Source organism: Doryrhamphus excisus, chromosome 3, assembly GCF_030265055.1.
Source record: "Doryrhamphus excisus isolate RoL2022-K1 chromosome 3, RoL_Dexc_1.0, whole genome shotgun sequence".
In the NCBI taxonomy this organism is placed as follows: Eukaryota; Metazoa; Chordata; class Actinopteri; order Syngnathiformes; family Syngnathidae; genus Doryrhamphus; species Doryrhamphus excisus.
In genome coordinates, this window is record NC_080468.1 from 9,235,546 (window position 1) to 9,250,112 (window position 14,567).

Genomic DNA, 14,567 nt, shown 5'->3' on the forward strand with positions numbered 1-14,567 from the left:
AAGAGGATGATGCTGTGACTTTATGGAACAGTAGAGTGCTTGGATACCTGTAACGAATGTGCTTGACCTGATTTGGGTAGAACAGATGATGATGGGACGATGCCTGCTGGTGTGTAATGTCATTGTCTGCCTTTACCCTCATACACACACACACACACACACACACACATTCACTTCTGCCGCCAGACAGGCAGGACATGACCCTCTGAGCCCCGACAGAGATAGAGATGTCTGCAGTTTGACAGAATGTCCGCCAACGCAGATAACTTCTCGTACCCGTCCTCCCTGCTGCTGACCATACAGTCTCGACCATGCGACCTCACCTTCCCAAAGTCCTTTACTCGGCTTGCACTGGGTCTCTTATAGGCCTGCTGTCATACTTATAGGCGGAAAGCTGTTGCTAAGATTTGAAATGCTGTGTGAGCATACTGTAGATCCACATCCACGTTCTATTTAGATGACTTTTTAATTACCAATACTTTACAACACCAATGAGACAAATGCACAGATAAACAAAGCAATTAACCGCTGAAGATCTCATAGCCACGTTGGAGCTATGTTGGTATTTGTGTTGCATTAAATTGCAGGCAATATGTGTGTGTTGTATTCACTGTTTGTTGTACTGCCTTCAAGTGGCCCAAAGCACCAGTAAGGATCCTTAATGAACCTTTAATTAAAGACTGGTTAAATTGTGTTACTGTTGTAGAGGGAAAACATTTTACTGAAAACATATACCTGAATCCCTCGTTTATTGCGTTTAATTGGTTCCAGAAATGACAGTGATAAGTGAATTCCCCCCAAAGTAGGCTTCCATATTCATTCATTCATTCATTTTCTACCGCTTTTTCCTCACAAGGGTCGCGGGGGTGCTGGAGCCTATCCCAGCTGTCTTCGGGCGAGAGGCGGGGTACGGCCTGGACTGGTCGCAAGCCAATCACAGGGCACATATAGACAAACAACCATTCACACTCACATTCATACCTATGGACAATTTGGAGTGGCCAATTAACCTAGCATGTTTTTGGAATGTGGGAGGAAACCGGAGTACCCGGAGAAAACCCACGCATGTGGAATTGAACCCTGGTCTCCTAGCTGTGAGGTCTGCGTGCTAACCACTAGACCACCGTGCCGCCCGGCTTCCATATTTGTAAATTAAAAATTTTTGTAGTTGGAAAACCTTTTTACGGCCTTCTAAATGCAGTTTTCAAAGTTATTAGAGCCCTCTAGACACAAATGAACACATTCTTTGTTACCCAAAATAGCAAATATAATAACAGAAAACAAGATTTGTTCTAAATAAGATGGACTCACACATTTATTTATGCACAGCGTAGCTATTGTCTCATCAATGTAACTTTACTGACACCTAGTGACCAGCGTAGACTACTAGATATACCATCTTTGCGTCTAGATACAATGAGCCTTTAATTTGTATTTCTGTTAATTTATCCATGTTTATGCTTAGAAATGCTTAATTTAAGCCAAGAATACATACAATTTCATGACTTGTGCATATTTTTGGACTAATAAGAGACTGTAGTTAACCAAAAACAGCAATAACTCATTAATTAATATAATTTGACAAACCGCGATGGAGTAAAACTTGAGCTGCGAGGGACGACTGTACTGATTCATTGTGCGTAGTTAATTAATAAATTGTAATTGTAGCAGGTGAAAATACTCAGAGAATGCCTTTCTATTTCTTTCTCTCTCTTGCACACACACACACACACACACACGTTAAAAGCATAAATGGTCACCTCCAGCGGGAAGCGGAATTGGACAACTTTAAAAGGGCACAGAAACCTGCAGGAGATATTGTGTATGCAATACACACACACAGGCACACACACACACAGATACACAAACTGCTTTGAAAATGACACAAGGCGGCATTACGCATCCATTTTACATTATGCAGAAACACACCTCATCTTCAAACTGTCTGGTTCAGATGAGGAAAGAGAAGACATAAAGGGCACATTTTAAAGAGGATTTATTCACATCATATGCATGCTATACTCTTTGGTAATTAGGCCGCATGGTAACCAAGTGGTTAGCATGCAGGCCACACAGCTAAGATACCTGGGTTCGATGTGTGGAGTTTGCATGTGTGGGTTTTCTCCGGTGACTCCAAATTGTCCATAGGTATGAATGTGAGTGTGAATGGTTGTTTGTCTTTATGTGCCCTGTGATTGGCTGGCCACCAGTCCAGGGTGTACCCCCCCTCTCGCCTAGTGAGGATAAGCGGTATAGAAGATGGATGGGTGGATGTTTTCTGGTTGACTATGGTCTATTATTTAGTCATAAATATTGAAAGACAAGTCATGAGTAGTATTCTGGTCACTAGGTCCCATTCTGTGTGGAAGCGGAATGTTTTTGGCTTCTTACTTTGCTCTATTCCCCCACTGTATTTGAAACCTTTTTGTTAAGTATACAATAAATAAATTGGAGGCTAACTAGTTAGCTCAGCAGCATGCAATGCTTGAAGCAGCGGCCGTCCCTTTTGTGATCCCGTAGCCTCAGCCTAAGAGTTGTAAACAAAGAATAATAGGAGTGTGAAGGTGACGAAAGGGATGTTATTTCATGTCTACAGGGGCTTAAGTCATAAACAGGTTTTCTACAGTATGTGAAAACCATTTATGAATATTTAGTCTGGAACCAATTAACCACAACACCACTGCTCTTATGCAACAACTTTTTTTTTTTTTTTTTACATTTTCCCTTGTTAATCTTTTTAAATGATACAAGTTATTATTGACCTTTTGTAGTAATTTAATCATGTGATTTTGTACCACTTTTTATATACACTGCAGAAATACTGCTTTAAAGGGAATACTTTAAACGGGATTCTGTAGCCACGTGAAGTTCAGGTGGTGATGTCGAGAACAGAACAGTGAATAAGAGGTATTGTGAGGACGTGGGAAAAGCAGTAGTGATGGAGTATGGGATGGGGCAGGAGCTCCCGGGAAAAGGTGAAAGGGGAATTCTTCGACACTGAATCTTGGCCAAGACATCATTAAAGCTGATCACATTACTCAAACTATGCAGTTGGACCCAAAAGTACTACACTGTGGATGTATCCGCTGTGGAGTGGGACTCCTATGCCAGAAGAAGAGCAGCAACAGTAGAAGTGGACCTAAAACCAGAATCCATGAAGGTGTACACCGATGGAATGAATACAATACAAATGAACAGCGAGACACCTCCAACCATAACATAGCTCATTATTTGCCGTCACGACAGTAATGTAGCGCAGTGACAACACAGCAGCTATCACATCCTTTCCATCTTTCCTCTCGCCGCTCTCCACCTCCTGCGTGTCTCATTGACTTTCTCCTTGACGTGCCGCTTTGATAATGAAGTGTGGAGATACAAATCTTCCATTGTTTCCCATTATTCTAATAAGACCATTATTCTATTGGAATTCCCAAGGACATGTGTGTTTGCGTGTTGTGTTTACTGACCTTGGCAATGTTCACATGCAAGTTGTGGGAGCCAATTTTGAGCAAACCCTCCCCGCCCCACTCACTTCAAATTATTAAATTATCTTCCTATGGACGCCTTTTTCATATTGACTCGCATTCTAATTAGTTTGGCTCATGTGCGAAAGGCATTGATTTTTCATCGCATATTAACGTATATATGTGCTACACTCTCACAGGAAATGTTCACACCCGAGTGCAAGTTCAAGGAGTCGGTTTTCGAGAACTACTACGTGATCTACTCATCCACTGTGTACCGACAGCAGGAGTCGGGCCGGGCCTGGTTCCTCGGCCTCACCAAGGAGGGACAAGTCATGAAAGGCAACCGGGTCAAAAAGACCAAGCCCTCGTCACACTTTGTACCAAGACCCATTGAAGGTAACACCGTTATTTTCTATGAGGAGAAATTCAAAAGGAAACCAGAGCGCTGTGCACTGTGTTTGATTTTTAGTGGCTTCTAGGTAAATCAAGCACATCCAAATTCAGGCTTCTGTTCCCTTTTACTGGCTTCTAAATTATACAAGCTCAGGGAGCAATAGACTGCGTCTCAGTCAGGTTCTATTGTTCTCTGTGGTGTTGAGCAGACCAAATAGTTTCTCTGTCTAAAAAGAAATAAAATATCAAACTAAATTGCTGTACATTTATTGCCATTGATTGTCCATCCACTGCAGCTTTTTATTATATTGCTGCAAGCTGAATTTATTCAGTCAATTGTGTGGAAACAGAGATATGAAATAATAAAAAAATGATATCCAAGAAAGAATGAAACTACTGACTTGATTCCGTGTTTGCCATAAAGATGGATTGATAAAGTATTATATTCATCAATATACATTTTATTTTCTCATGCTGCAAATATGGTATCATATTTTATCATGTCAAAATGTGAACCAGTGCCCAACCTAACCAGTGACCTTGTGTTTTATACATGTCTTCTTTTCTCCACATTTGCTTCTCATTTTTCTCATTTCCTCATATTTCTTATTTATCTCATATTCTCGGCTCTAATCATGCCTTCATCGTCTCATTTGGTCATCTTCTTCTCAACTTCCCATCATGCCATTATCATTTCCTCACACCCTCATATTTTTCAAATTTCCTCATCATCACCACTTGTATTTTTTCTCTCTCAATGTCCTCATCCTTCTCATGTCCTCATCTTCTCCTCTGTTAATCGCTCCCCCATCTTATCATCATGCCCTCATCTTCTCCTTCTCATGTCCCCATCTCATTTTATTCTGATGTCATCTCCTCATCCCCTCATGTGCTCATGCCTTCTGTCCCCTCATTCCCTCCTCATTTGTCATCTACTCCTCATGCCATCCTTTTTTATTTCATTTTCTTTTGGAACCATCCACATTTCTCATCTTCACCTCCTTGCCATTTTCTCCTCTCTCATTTCCTCAATGTCTATTTATCTCATAATCTTATCTCTGCCCTTCTCATCTCACCTTCTCCTCGTGCTTTGTCTTCTCATTTCGTCACACTGTCCTTCTTCAATGTTTATCTTCTCATCGTGTCATTATCATTTCATCATGGCTTCATCTTTTCCTCACCTCCTCTTCATTGCGACTTCTATTTTTTCTCATTTTCTCATCTTTCATTTCCTCAACATTTATAATCTTATCATAATCTTCTCGGCCCTTCTCGTCTCGTCTCCTTGTGGCCTTACCTTCATTTTATTTTTTCATCTCATCTCTTCTTTTTATTCCAATACCTTCTCATTTTTATCATCTCTCAATTCCCTCGTTCTCTTCTCATGTCCTCATTTTCTTGTCTTTCATCTCATCATGCCCTCATCTTGTTCTCATGCCATCGTTTTCTCATTTTCATTTGCTTCATGTCCTTCTGTCCCCTCACTCCCTGCTCCTCATTTCTTCATCTCCACCTCATGCCCTCATCTACTTTTCATTTTTTGTCCGACCTCTTCCTCATGTTCTCACATTCACCTCCTTGCCATTTCATCATTGTCTTATTGTCATTTACAATCTTCTTCTCATTTGTTCTCATTCTCATCTAATCTTTTTCTCTTCATCTTGTCCTCCTCGTGCTCCATCATTTTGCTCATCTCATCTCATCTTTTCCTCATGGATCCAACTTCCCCCTTTCTCCTTACTCTCATTTCCACCTGTTGTCCTCATGATATCCTTCTCATGCTCGCATCTTCTTCTCATTTCCTGCTCATTTTCACATCAATTCATCATCTTCTCCTTCCCGTGTCCTTGTGTCCTCTCCTGCCAGTTTGTATGTACCGTGAGCCGTCGCTGCATGAGATCGAGGACAAGCACCGCTCCAGGAAGAGCTCAGGGACGCCCACCATGAACGGAGGTAAAGCAGTCAACCAGGACTCTACATAGCAGCGGAAGGGAGGGGCTTCCACAGAGGGGCGTGGCCTGAACAGCACCTCAAAGAGACCGGCCTTAGGCAAAACTTCCTGCCCCCTCAAAAGTGTGCACCATCGCTTCCGCTCAGAAATAGAGGAGGCACGTGACGACCAAGGAGCTACTACCGTACACTCGAGACAAAACAAACACTGAACTCTTGCCTGTGAAAACTTTTAGAGGAAATTAATATGAAACCAGAGGAAAAAAAATATATCGATATAAACATTTTCAATCAGGACTTGACCAGTATTTTATGCAAAAAAGAGAAAAAGCTGTGACACAAGGAAACAGAGGTCTCTCTTCACACAAATACCCGTCATTTACATTCGATGCTGTGAAAACGAAGCTTTAATACGTGTTCATGTTTCACATGTGCATTACTTTTCAAATGCTCTCTGTTGTTATGTTTGCAGGTAATAACGATTCCATCAACATACCGATGTGCTGTTAAGCTAACCGTGAGCATCATGACTTTTTCATTCTTAAGTTTCCTCATCATTGAATTTTAAATCACACTACCAGCTCCGGTGTGAGGGGAATGTAGTTGGCGGTGATCGACGCTCGAGTGCTTAAGGTGGGATGTCATTTACTCAGGTGTGTACTGTATGAGGCCGGCATCAGAAGCAATATAATAGAACCCAGTGTAGTCTTTAGGTTCGATGGTTAGCAAGTTTAAAAGCAAGTTTAAAAGCTGTCTGTGGGTGTCTGTACTGTAGAGAAGACTGGATGAAATATTCAATGGTGTGTTGAATGTCCAGGAAAGTGTATTCTCCTTCCAAAAGGGAATGACCAGCATCAGCGCTATGAGCCATTTGCAAGGAACTCCACATGCTGAATCACAGAAACCATCTTGATTTCATAAGAAAACTGTGATTTTATTGTGAAAACACTGGTGGTGCCTGAGAGCCTTTCCCGTCCCAATGGAGGCAGATGCTTTTGTGGCTGGGGGGTGAACGTGTCTTTGCAGAGAGTGAACTGGCTGCTTTGTGCTATAATGCGATGTCCGCTACATTGCCGATTCCCAATCCTCCAATTAGGTCGTCTAACTCAGGAAGTGTATTCCATCCATTAAAGCGCCAGATGTAAAGACTGGCTGTCTGCGTGTCCGGTAGCCATTGCACAACGATGTCCTTACAGACTCAATGGCTTTATTAGGTGGTGTACAGCTCCAGTACGACTAGTCACACTAGTCAGTAGTCAAGCATGAACACTGCATGATTGTGACAGAAGAGGAGGTTGATGTTGTTGTGCAGTCAGAGCCTCTCTCTCAAGAATTTAGTAGGCTTTTTATACGCAAATATACAAGTCATTATGTTAGGGACACACTGATATGGAAAAAATACGACATTTGAAATAACTTTGTTAGAAGGATAATTACAAATTCGGACTTTGATTTGGTAAAATTGTTAAAACGTTTTTTAAACGTAAAATTATGACTTAATCTTATGATATCACAATATAAATTTGGTGTTATGACGATCTTTTTGTAACTTATGACATAATTCTCATAGTGGTATGACATAACGGTAACTTTTTCTTGTGGCTGTTCTCATAACTGATTGATTGTATGTTCTATTCCCATTATGTATTTATGGAGGCTGCAGATGAGAGGTTAGGACTCACAGCTAGGACACCCGAGTTCGATTCCGGTAGATAAGCGGTAGAGAATGAATGAATGTTGTCATAACTCTGATTGTGTGTTCTATTCCCATTATGTATTCATGGAGACTGCACGGTGGAGGAGTGGTTAGGCCACACAGATATGAGATCCGAGTTTCACTCCCCCCTCTGGCATCTCTGTGTGGAGTTTGCATGTTCTTCCTGTGCGTGTGTGGGTTTTTTGCCGGGTACTCCGGTTTCCTCCCACATTCCAAAAACATGCTAGGTTAATTGGCCACTCCAAATTGTCCATAGGTATGAATGTGAGTGTGAATGGTTGTTTGTCTATATGTGTCCTGTGATTGGCTGGCGACCAGTCCAGGGTGTAGCCTGCCTCTCACCTGAAGACAGCTGGGATAGACTCCAGCATGTCCTCCTAAGGGTGAATGAATGAACCTTTTTTCTCTCATGAGTTTTCTTTAAGTATCCTGACTTATTTCTTGAGCTAATGGGACAGTATTTGTGTAACATTCCGACTGTAATCCTTATTGTTATAACATCGTGAGTTTATTCTGATAACGATATGACTATTTTTTCTATTTTTTTGTCATTATTCATGCCCTTTTTCTTTAAGACTCAGGTTTCGTAACACGACTTTATTCTGATAACATTAAGGGTTAACATTAAGGGAAACTTTTGTTTCTGGACCTCATTTGTGTAACATTTCAATTGTAATCTTGTAATATCACAGTTTTATTTGTGTCACATTATGACTTATGATCATATTCTCATAATTTATTTTGCCAATATTTCCTTGGGATTATTGTTAAAATCTTGTTGTAATGTATCACATCACAGTGAAACGTTGTTCTTGGAATAACCTGATTTTCATATTTGAACATTCCATTAATTTTTGACTTTTTTTTGTTACATTACGACTTTAAACCCATCATTTTCTTTGATTTGATGTATTCTGGTACCGTTACAATTTGACTCACGCAACAAATACCATTACGAAACTTCGTTGTTGTGACTATTCTTTAAACATCACAACTTTTTTTCCTGTGATGTGATGATAATAAAGTCATATTTTTACAACATTAATCTTGTAATAGCACCACTCCTGTAACATGATGACTTTTTTCCTGTTTTTTTTTTCCTTTCAAAGTACAACTTTATTCCTTTTATGACTATTCTCAACAGTCTGCCTTTCTCATATGAACATTGGTCTGCACTTTTCCGTACAGTTCCCTACTAAATTCTTGTCAGAAAACCAATAGCACATTTGCAGAGATGTAAGCCGAAGAAGGTTCATGTTGGTACTTGGTAAGTTAATTCCAACAAACAGTAAACTGTATATATAAATATACATATACAGTAAATATATATATATATATATATATATATATATATATATACATATATATACATAAATATCTTTTATACAGAGGTTTATATTGGTGCAAAGTTAAAGTGATGCATGTAATTGGATGTACTCTTTGTCAACAGTTGACAGCAGAATGAGGATTTATGAGGTGAAAAAAAAAAGAATTTTGTTGAAAGATCAACGGGTGAAGAGAGGCTTTTATTGTACGTGATATTTCATTTGTTATTTTTTATGTTTGCAGATTTCGCTGCATCGGAACACGCCCATATATGCACTATGAATTGTGAGATGACAAAAAAATATGCATTGGTTAAAAACAAATAAACAAACACAAAAAATCCTGAATGAAGTTAGTGATTGTTTAAGAATAAAAGTGATGTTACCAAAAAAAAAAAAAGCAACCTGTGATTGATTTGTTCCAAATGATGACTGGCAGTTGTTGTGTTGTGTTGTCTTATTGTCAGTCTGCCTGCCGACAAACTGCATCCATCAATCTCCAGCTTTTAAGGAGGCTCGCATTTCCAAAAATCCATTTTTTTTTTTTTTTAAACACGGAGTGATTTACAGTCTTGCTATCCCCTTAAATACATTGTGTCATTTTGGGACCGCGCTCCTTCGCCCTTAATTCTCCTGTTGTCATGGAAACAGACCTTCCAGGCTGCAAGAGAATGAAGGGGGGGGGGGGGGGGGGTGAAGGCACCACTGACTTTCAGGACGTGCCGTGTCTTCTCTTCTGCACAATGGCTGCAGCACACGCAAGGGACAAAGAGGACAGTAGTTCTCTTGTTGTGTCTCTTACTGTGTACAATATATTTTTATATAATAATCACAGCTTTTCCCTGCATTTGACTCGAAGTGCAGGGATGTGTCAAGGTGAGACCCCCCCCCCCCCCCCCTCTTGGGAGACTGGGCAGGGACACCTACAGTGTATGCGTGGACACAATAACAATAAGTGACTTTGTTGTTGTAAAAACGATGCTCCTTCCTTTCATTGTCAGCACTTTCTGGAGGAACTTGTTTGGCATTCAAGCTCAGCAAATAATAAAATGCGTGCACGGCTTAGGCAACAAGTAGCTAGTGAAATACGACACACATAAAACTGTCAAGGCCTCCAGAGTGTATAATGTTGTCACTGTCATCACAATGACGATGATGATGATGCAGTCTTTGTCTTTTCTCTGACTTCTCAGTTTGTCCTACACACTTGGGACCTCCTCCTGTTTCTTTTCATTCTATTCATTAAAAATAATTGGCCTCTTCTCAATTAAAGCTAACTAGGGCTGCTTTGATGTGCGCTGCTGTGCTTTAGAGCTGTATTTAGTTGGTGTGAATACTGGGATATGTTCTCGTTTGTTTACTTCCAGATGTAGGGCAGCTGCACGTGAGTTGATGCACCCTGTGAGTGCATACTGTACTTTATTTTCATTTCATTTATTTTCATTTTTGCACAATATAATACGAATAGCTGACTCCTGGCTCCTGCTGTTTGCACATTGGCACACTGAAAGGCATGCTGCAAGCAAACACTCACACATTCTTAACAAGGGGACTGGCCACCCACTCAAACATCCGCCCACCCAAACCCACCTCCACACATGTATTTGTGTGCAGCTCTGCATGCTCCACAACAGTTTTTAATGTTTAGCATAATGCTGTGGCTCATTTGTACAATAGAATGTGTTAACATTCTGCTAACAAAGTGCTAGATGCTTTCTCAAAAATGGAATATCCCTGAAATGACCTCTGTCCTGTGGTTAGCATGTAGGCCATACAGTCAGGAGATCAGGAAGATGTGGGTTCAAAATTCCGCTCGGGCATCTCTGTGTGGAGTTTGCATGTTCTTCCTGTGCGTGCATGGGTTTTTTCCAGGTACTCCGGTTTCCTCCCACATTCCAAAAACATGCTAGGTTAATTGGTGACTCCAAATTGTCCATAGGTATGAATGAGAGTGTGAATGGTTGTTTGTCTATATGTGGCCTGTGATTGGCTGGCCGCCAGTCCAGGATGTACCCTGCCTCTCGCCCGAAGACAGCTGGGATAGGCTCCAGCACCCCCTCGACCCTAGTGAGGAGTGGTATAGAAAATGGACGGCTCGACCTCTGTCCTGGCTGCTCAGTCTTCTTCTTCTTTCTCTTTGGGCTTTTCCCTTCAAGGGTCACCACAGCAAATCAACCGCCTCCATCCACTCTGCTGCATCTGTCTCTCTCACACCAACTACCCTCATGTCCTCCTTCACTACATCCATAAACCTCCTCTTTGGTCTTCTTCTACGCCTCCTACCTCCTACTATCTCTTCTCTGGACATGTCCCAACCATCTCATTCTGGCCTCTCTGACTTTATCTCCAAGCCCTCTAACATGTAATGTCCCTCTGATGTACTCGTTCCTGATCCTATCCATCCTGGTCACTCCCAATGAGAACCTCAGCATCCTCATCTCTGCTACCTCCAGTTCTGCTTCCTGTCTTTTCCTCAGTGGTACCGTCCTGGCTGCTCAGTACAATTAGGTTATAGCAACAATATTAATCACCAGTCAATCACATCGCATCCATCCACACTCACCTTGACTAGATGGAACCCACTCTAGCTACACATAGTAAGTCATCCATGTCAACCGCTACACTCCCAGTGATAAAAAATAGTTTTCATTCGATTAGTATATATTGACAAAATGAAACCATGTGTAGAAAGCCGTCATCAAATGCTGCAATACGAGGTATGACTCGATGTGGTTTGTTGCACATTGATTTTTGACTCTTGCTACGACTAGTGTTAGTGGATTTGGACCTCAGGCTTCCCTCAGAAGCCGATAAAACAAGCAAAATAATCAGCTAAGTGGCAATCTACCCACTATGTCAACCATTTTTGGTTGCATCACGAAAAAGCTAGGGCAATGACGTCCATCACACATCCTCAACTTTAATGGTTTTGAAGTAGTATTTTAGTGGTTGGCTTATTTTTACACTTGTATGACAATTGAGAATGTTACTCAAACATGACCTGTGCAGTTACAAAACCATACAAGCGTCTTGGATGTCTTCAAAAGTCCTAAATTAGTGTTATTTACGTATGATGGTAATGATTATTATTATATGGTGGCAGTTATTTCTTCAGTCTATCTTGTGGGGACAATCGGAGGTTGCCAGTTATCCTGAACAGATGGTATCCACTGTGTTCTTCAAATATTATACATTTTTTTATATAAATAGGAATCCATCGTTAGGTTAAAATAAGTGCATATTTGCCCATCTATTGTACTTTATTTCTGCATTATTATTGGACAGTAAAGGTTTGTTTAAACAGAAATGTTTATTCCATGATAAATTATATGGCTTTGTGTAGTATTTATAACATTGAATGTATTAATTTGTATTATTTGGCTTGGAAGAGAAAGAATGTCATCATATGTAGTAGTGTGGTGGTAGTGTGATGGTCTGGGGCTGTTTTGCTGCTTCAGGACCTGGAAGACTTGCTGTGATAAATGCAACCATGAATTCTGCTGTATAACAAAAAATTCTAAAGGAGAATGTCCGGCCATATGTTCATGACCTCAAGCTGAAACTTGGTTTCTGCAGCAGGACAATGATCTTTGGAGTGGCCTGGTCAAAGTCCTGATACTAAATCCTATTGAGATGCTGTGGCATGACCTTAAAAAGGCGGCTCATGCTGGAAAACCCTCCAATGTGGCTGAATTACAACAATTCTGCAAAGATGAGTTGGCCAAAATTCCTCCACATTGCTGGAAGAGACTCTATACAAGTTAGTGCAACACTTGATTGCAGTTGTTGCTGCTCAGGGTGGCCCATCTATAGTTTAATAATAACATCAGCTGCATGGTGAGGAGTGGTTAGTGCCTATGCCACACAGCTAGGAGACCCGGGTTAGATTTCCTGCTTGGGCATCTCTGTTTGCATGTTCTCCCCGTGCATGTGTGGGTTTTCTCCGGGTACTCCGGTTTCCTCCCACATTCCAAAAACATGCTAGGTTAATTGCTGACTCCAACTTGTCCATTGGTATGAATGTGAGTGTGAATGGTTGTTTGTCTATATGTGCCCTGTGATTGGCTGGCCACCAGTCCAGGGTGTACCCCGCCTCTAACCTGAAGACAGCTGGGATAGGCTCCAGCATGCCCGCAACTCTGTGAAGATAAGTGGTAGAAAATGAATGAATGAATAATAACATGCTTTATTTAAAAACCTTTGTGATCACTTGTATTGTCATTGACTAACATTTCATTTTGTTTGATGATCTGAATTATTTTGGTGTGACAAACATGCAAAAAAAAAAAAAAAAGGAATCAGGAAGGAGGAAAACACTTTTTCACACCACTGTACATGACAAACGTCACAGTTTCCTGTTATGTGGCAAAGAAAAATGTCATAATTGCTTAAAACAATCCATGCCGGGCTTTTTCACACAAGAGGTTTGCGCTCCCCTTCAAACTGTTATGTGTTATGTGCACGCTTACATAAGATGTGTTATTTTCGACTACCAGCAATGGATGACATGGAATATGTGTGTGTGTGTGTGTGCGCCAAAACAACAGTAGTGTTTTGGATGTGGTGTTGTTTCCTTTTGGACAAAATGTATAGAGGGGAGGGATGTCACGTATTGATCCCTGCAGTGACAGATATGGATGTGCAGGCTTGAATAACAGCTCCTAAGGGGGGCATTGCTCTCTGGATAGTTTTCTGAGTGAATAGAGCAGAAACATCCGGTGATGAAATACCTACAATGTGTTTTGCTGTTTTTTAGCCACTTGATGGCAGCTGGATAGAGGGATAAAAGATGCAAGCAGCAGTAAAGCGATGGCATGAATGACTCCAAAGTTGGTCCAATACCAAATCAGGAAGCTTTTACAGTAAGTTAGATAAATGACAACATCATTTCCATGTTAGGTTAATTGGCGACTCCAAATTGTCCATAGGTTGTTTGTTTATATGTGCCCTGTGATTGGCTGGCGACCAGTCCGGGGTGTACCGCGCCTCACTGAATAAGTGCAGCTGAATAAGTGCAGATTGTGGAAGATCTAGAAAGCTTTCCATGCAAGTTATTGTGTGTAGCTGCTCTATAGGAGTCCACAACTCAATACAAAATGGCCAAAAAAATGAGCATCTGTCCCCTTTAAGTGAAAATATGTTGTCTTCTTTGTATGTTCATTCATTTATTCATTTTCTACCGCTTTTTCCTCACGAGGGTCGCGGGGGGTGCTGGAGCCTATCCCAGCTGTCTTCGGGCGAGAGGCGAGGTACACCGTGGACTGGTCGCCAGCCAATCACAGGGCACATATAGACGAACAACCATTCACACTCGCATTCATACCTATGGACAATTTGGAGTGGCCAATTAACCTAGCATGTTTTTGGAATGTGGGAGGAAACCGGAGTACCCGGAGAAAACCCACGCATGCACGGGGAGAACATGCAAACTCCACACAGAGATGGCCGAGGGCGGGGACCGAACCCTGGTCTCCTAGCTGTGAGGTCTGCGCACTAACCACCAGACCGCCGTGCCGCCTTCTTTGTATGTTATATGTCTCAATACATGTATACTTAACTTTATACATTTGTAATTAGGACTTTTAACACCAAGTACGACGTCCTATTTTTCTTTGCAAACTCCATTTTCGTCACCACTGCTTGCCGCTATGGCTTGTACTTGCAGGTTATTTTTTTGTAGTGTATGAAGTCAGTAAAAAGTATTTCAGCAAAGGT

The 14,567-nt window shown here is 41.2% G+C and overlaps 1 protein-coding gene across 3 annotated transcripts in view; it reads left to right on the forward strand.

Moving 5' to 3' along the window:
• Window positions 1-9,228, forward strand: part of fgf12a (fibroblast growth factor 12a) — a 38,802-nt gene extending 29,574 nt beyond the window's left edge. For all 3 annotated transcript variants that reach the window (XM_058065666.1, XM_058065664.1, XM_058065665.1), the window contains 2 exons: window positions 3,665-3,863; window positions 5,727-9,228. In XM_058065666.1, coding sequence (XP_057921649.1) covers window positions 3,665-3,863; window positions 5,727-5,842 — 315 coding nt within the window. In that variant the 3' untranslated portion in view covers window positions 5,843-9,228. The remainder of the gene's footprint in view (window positions 1-3,664; window positions 3,864-5,726) is intronic.
• The last annotated feature ends 5,339 nt before the right edge of the window (window positions 9,229-14,567 follow it).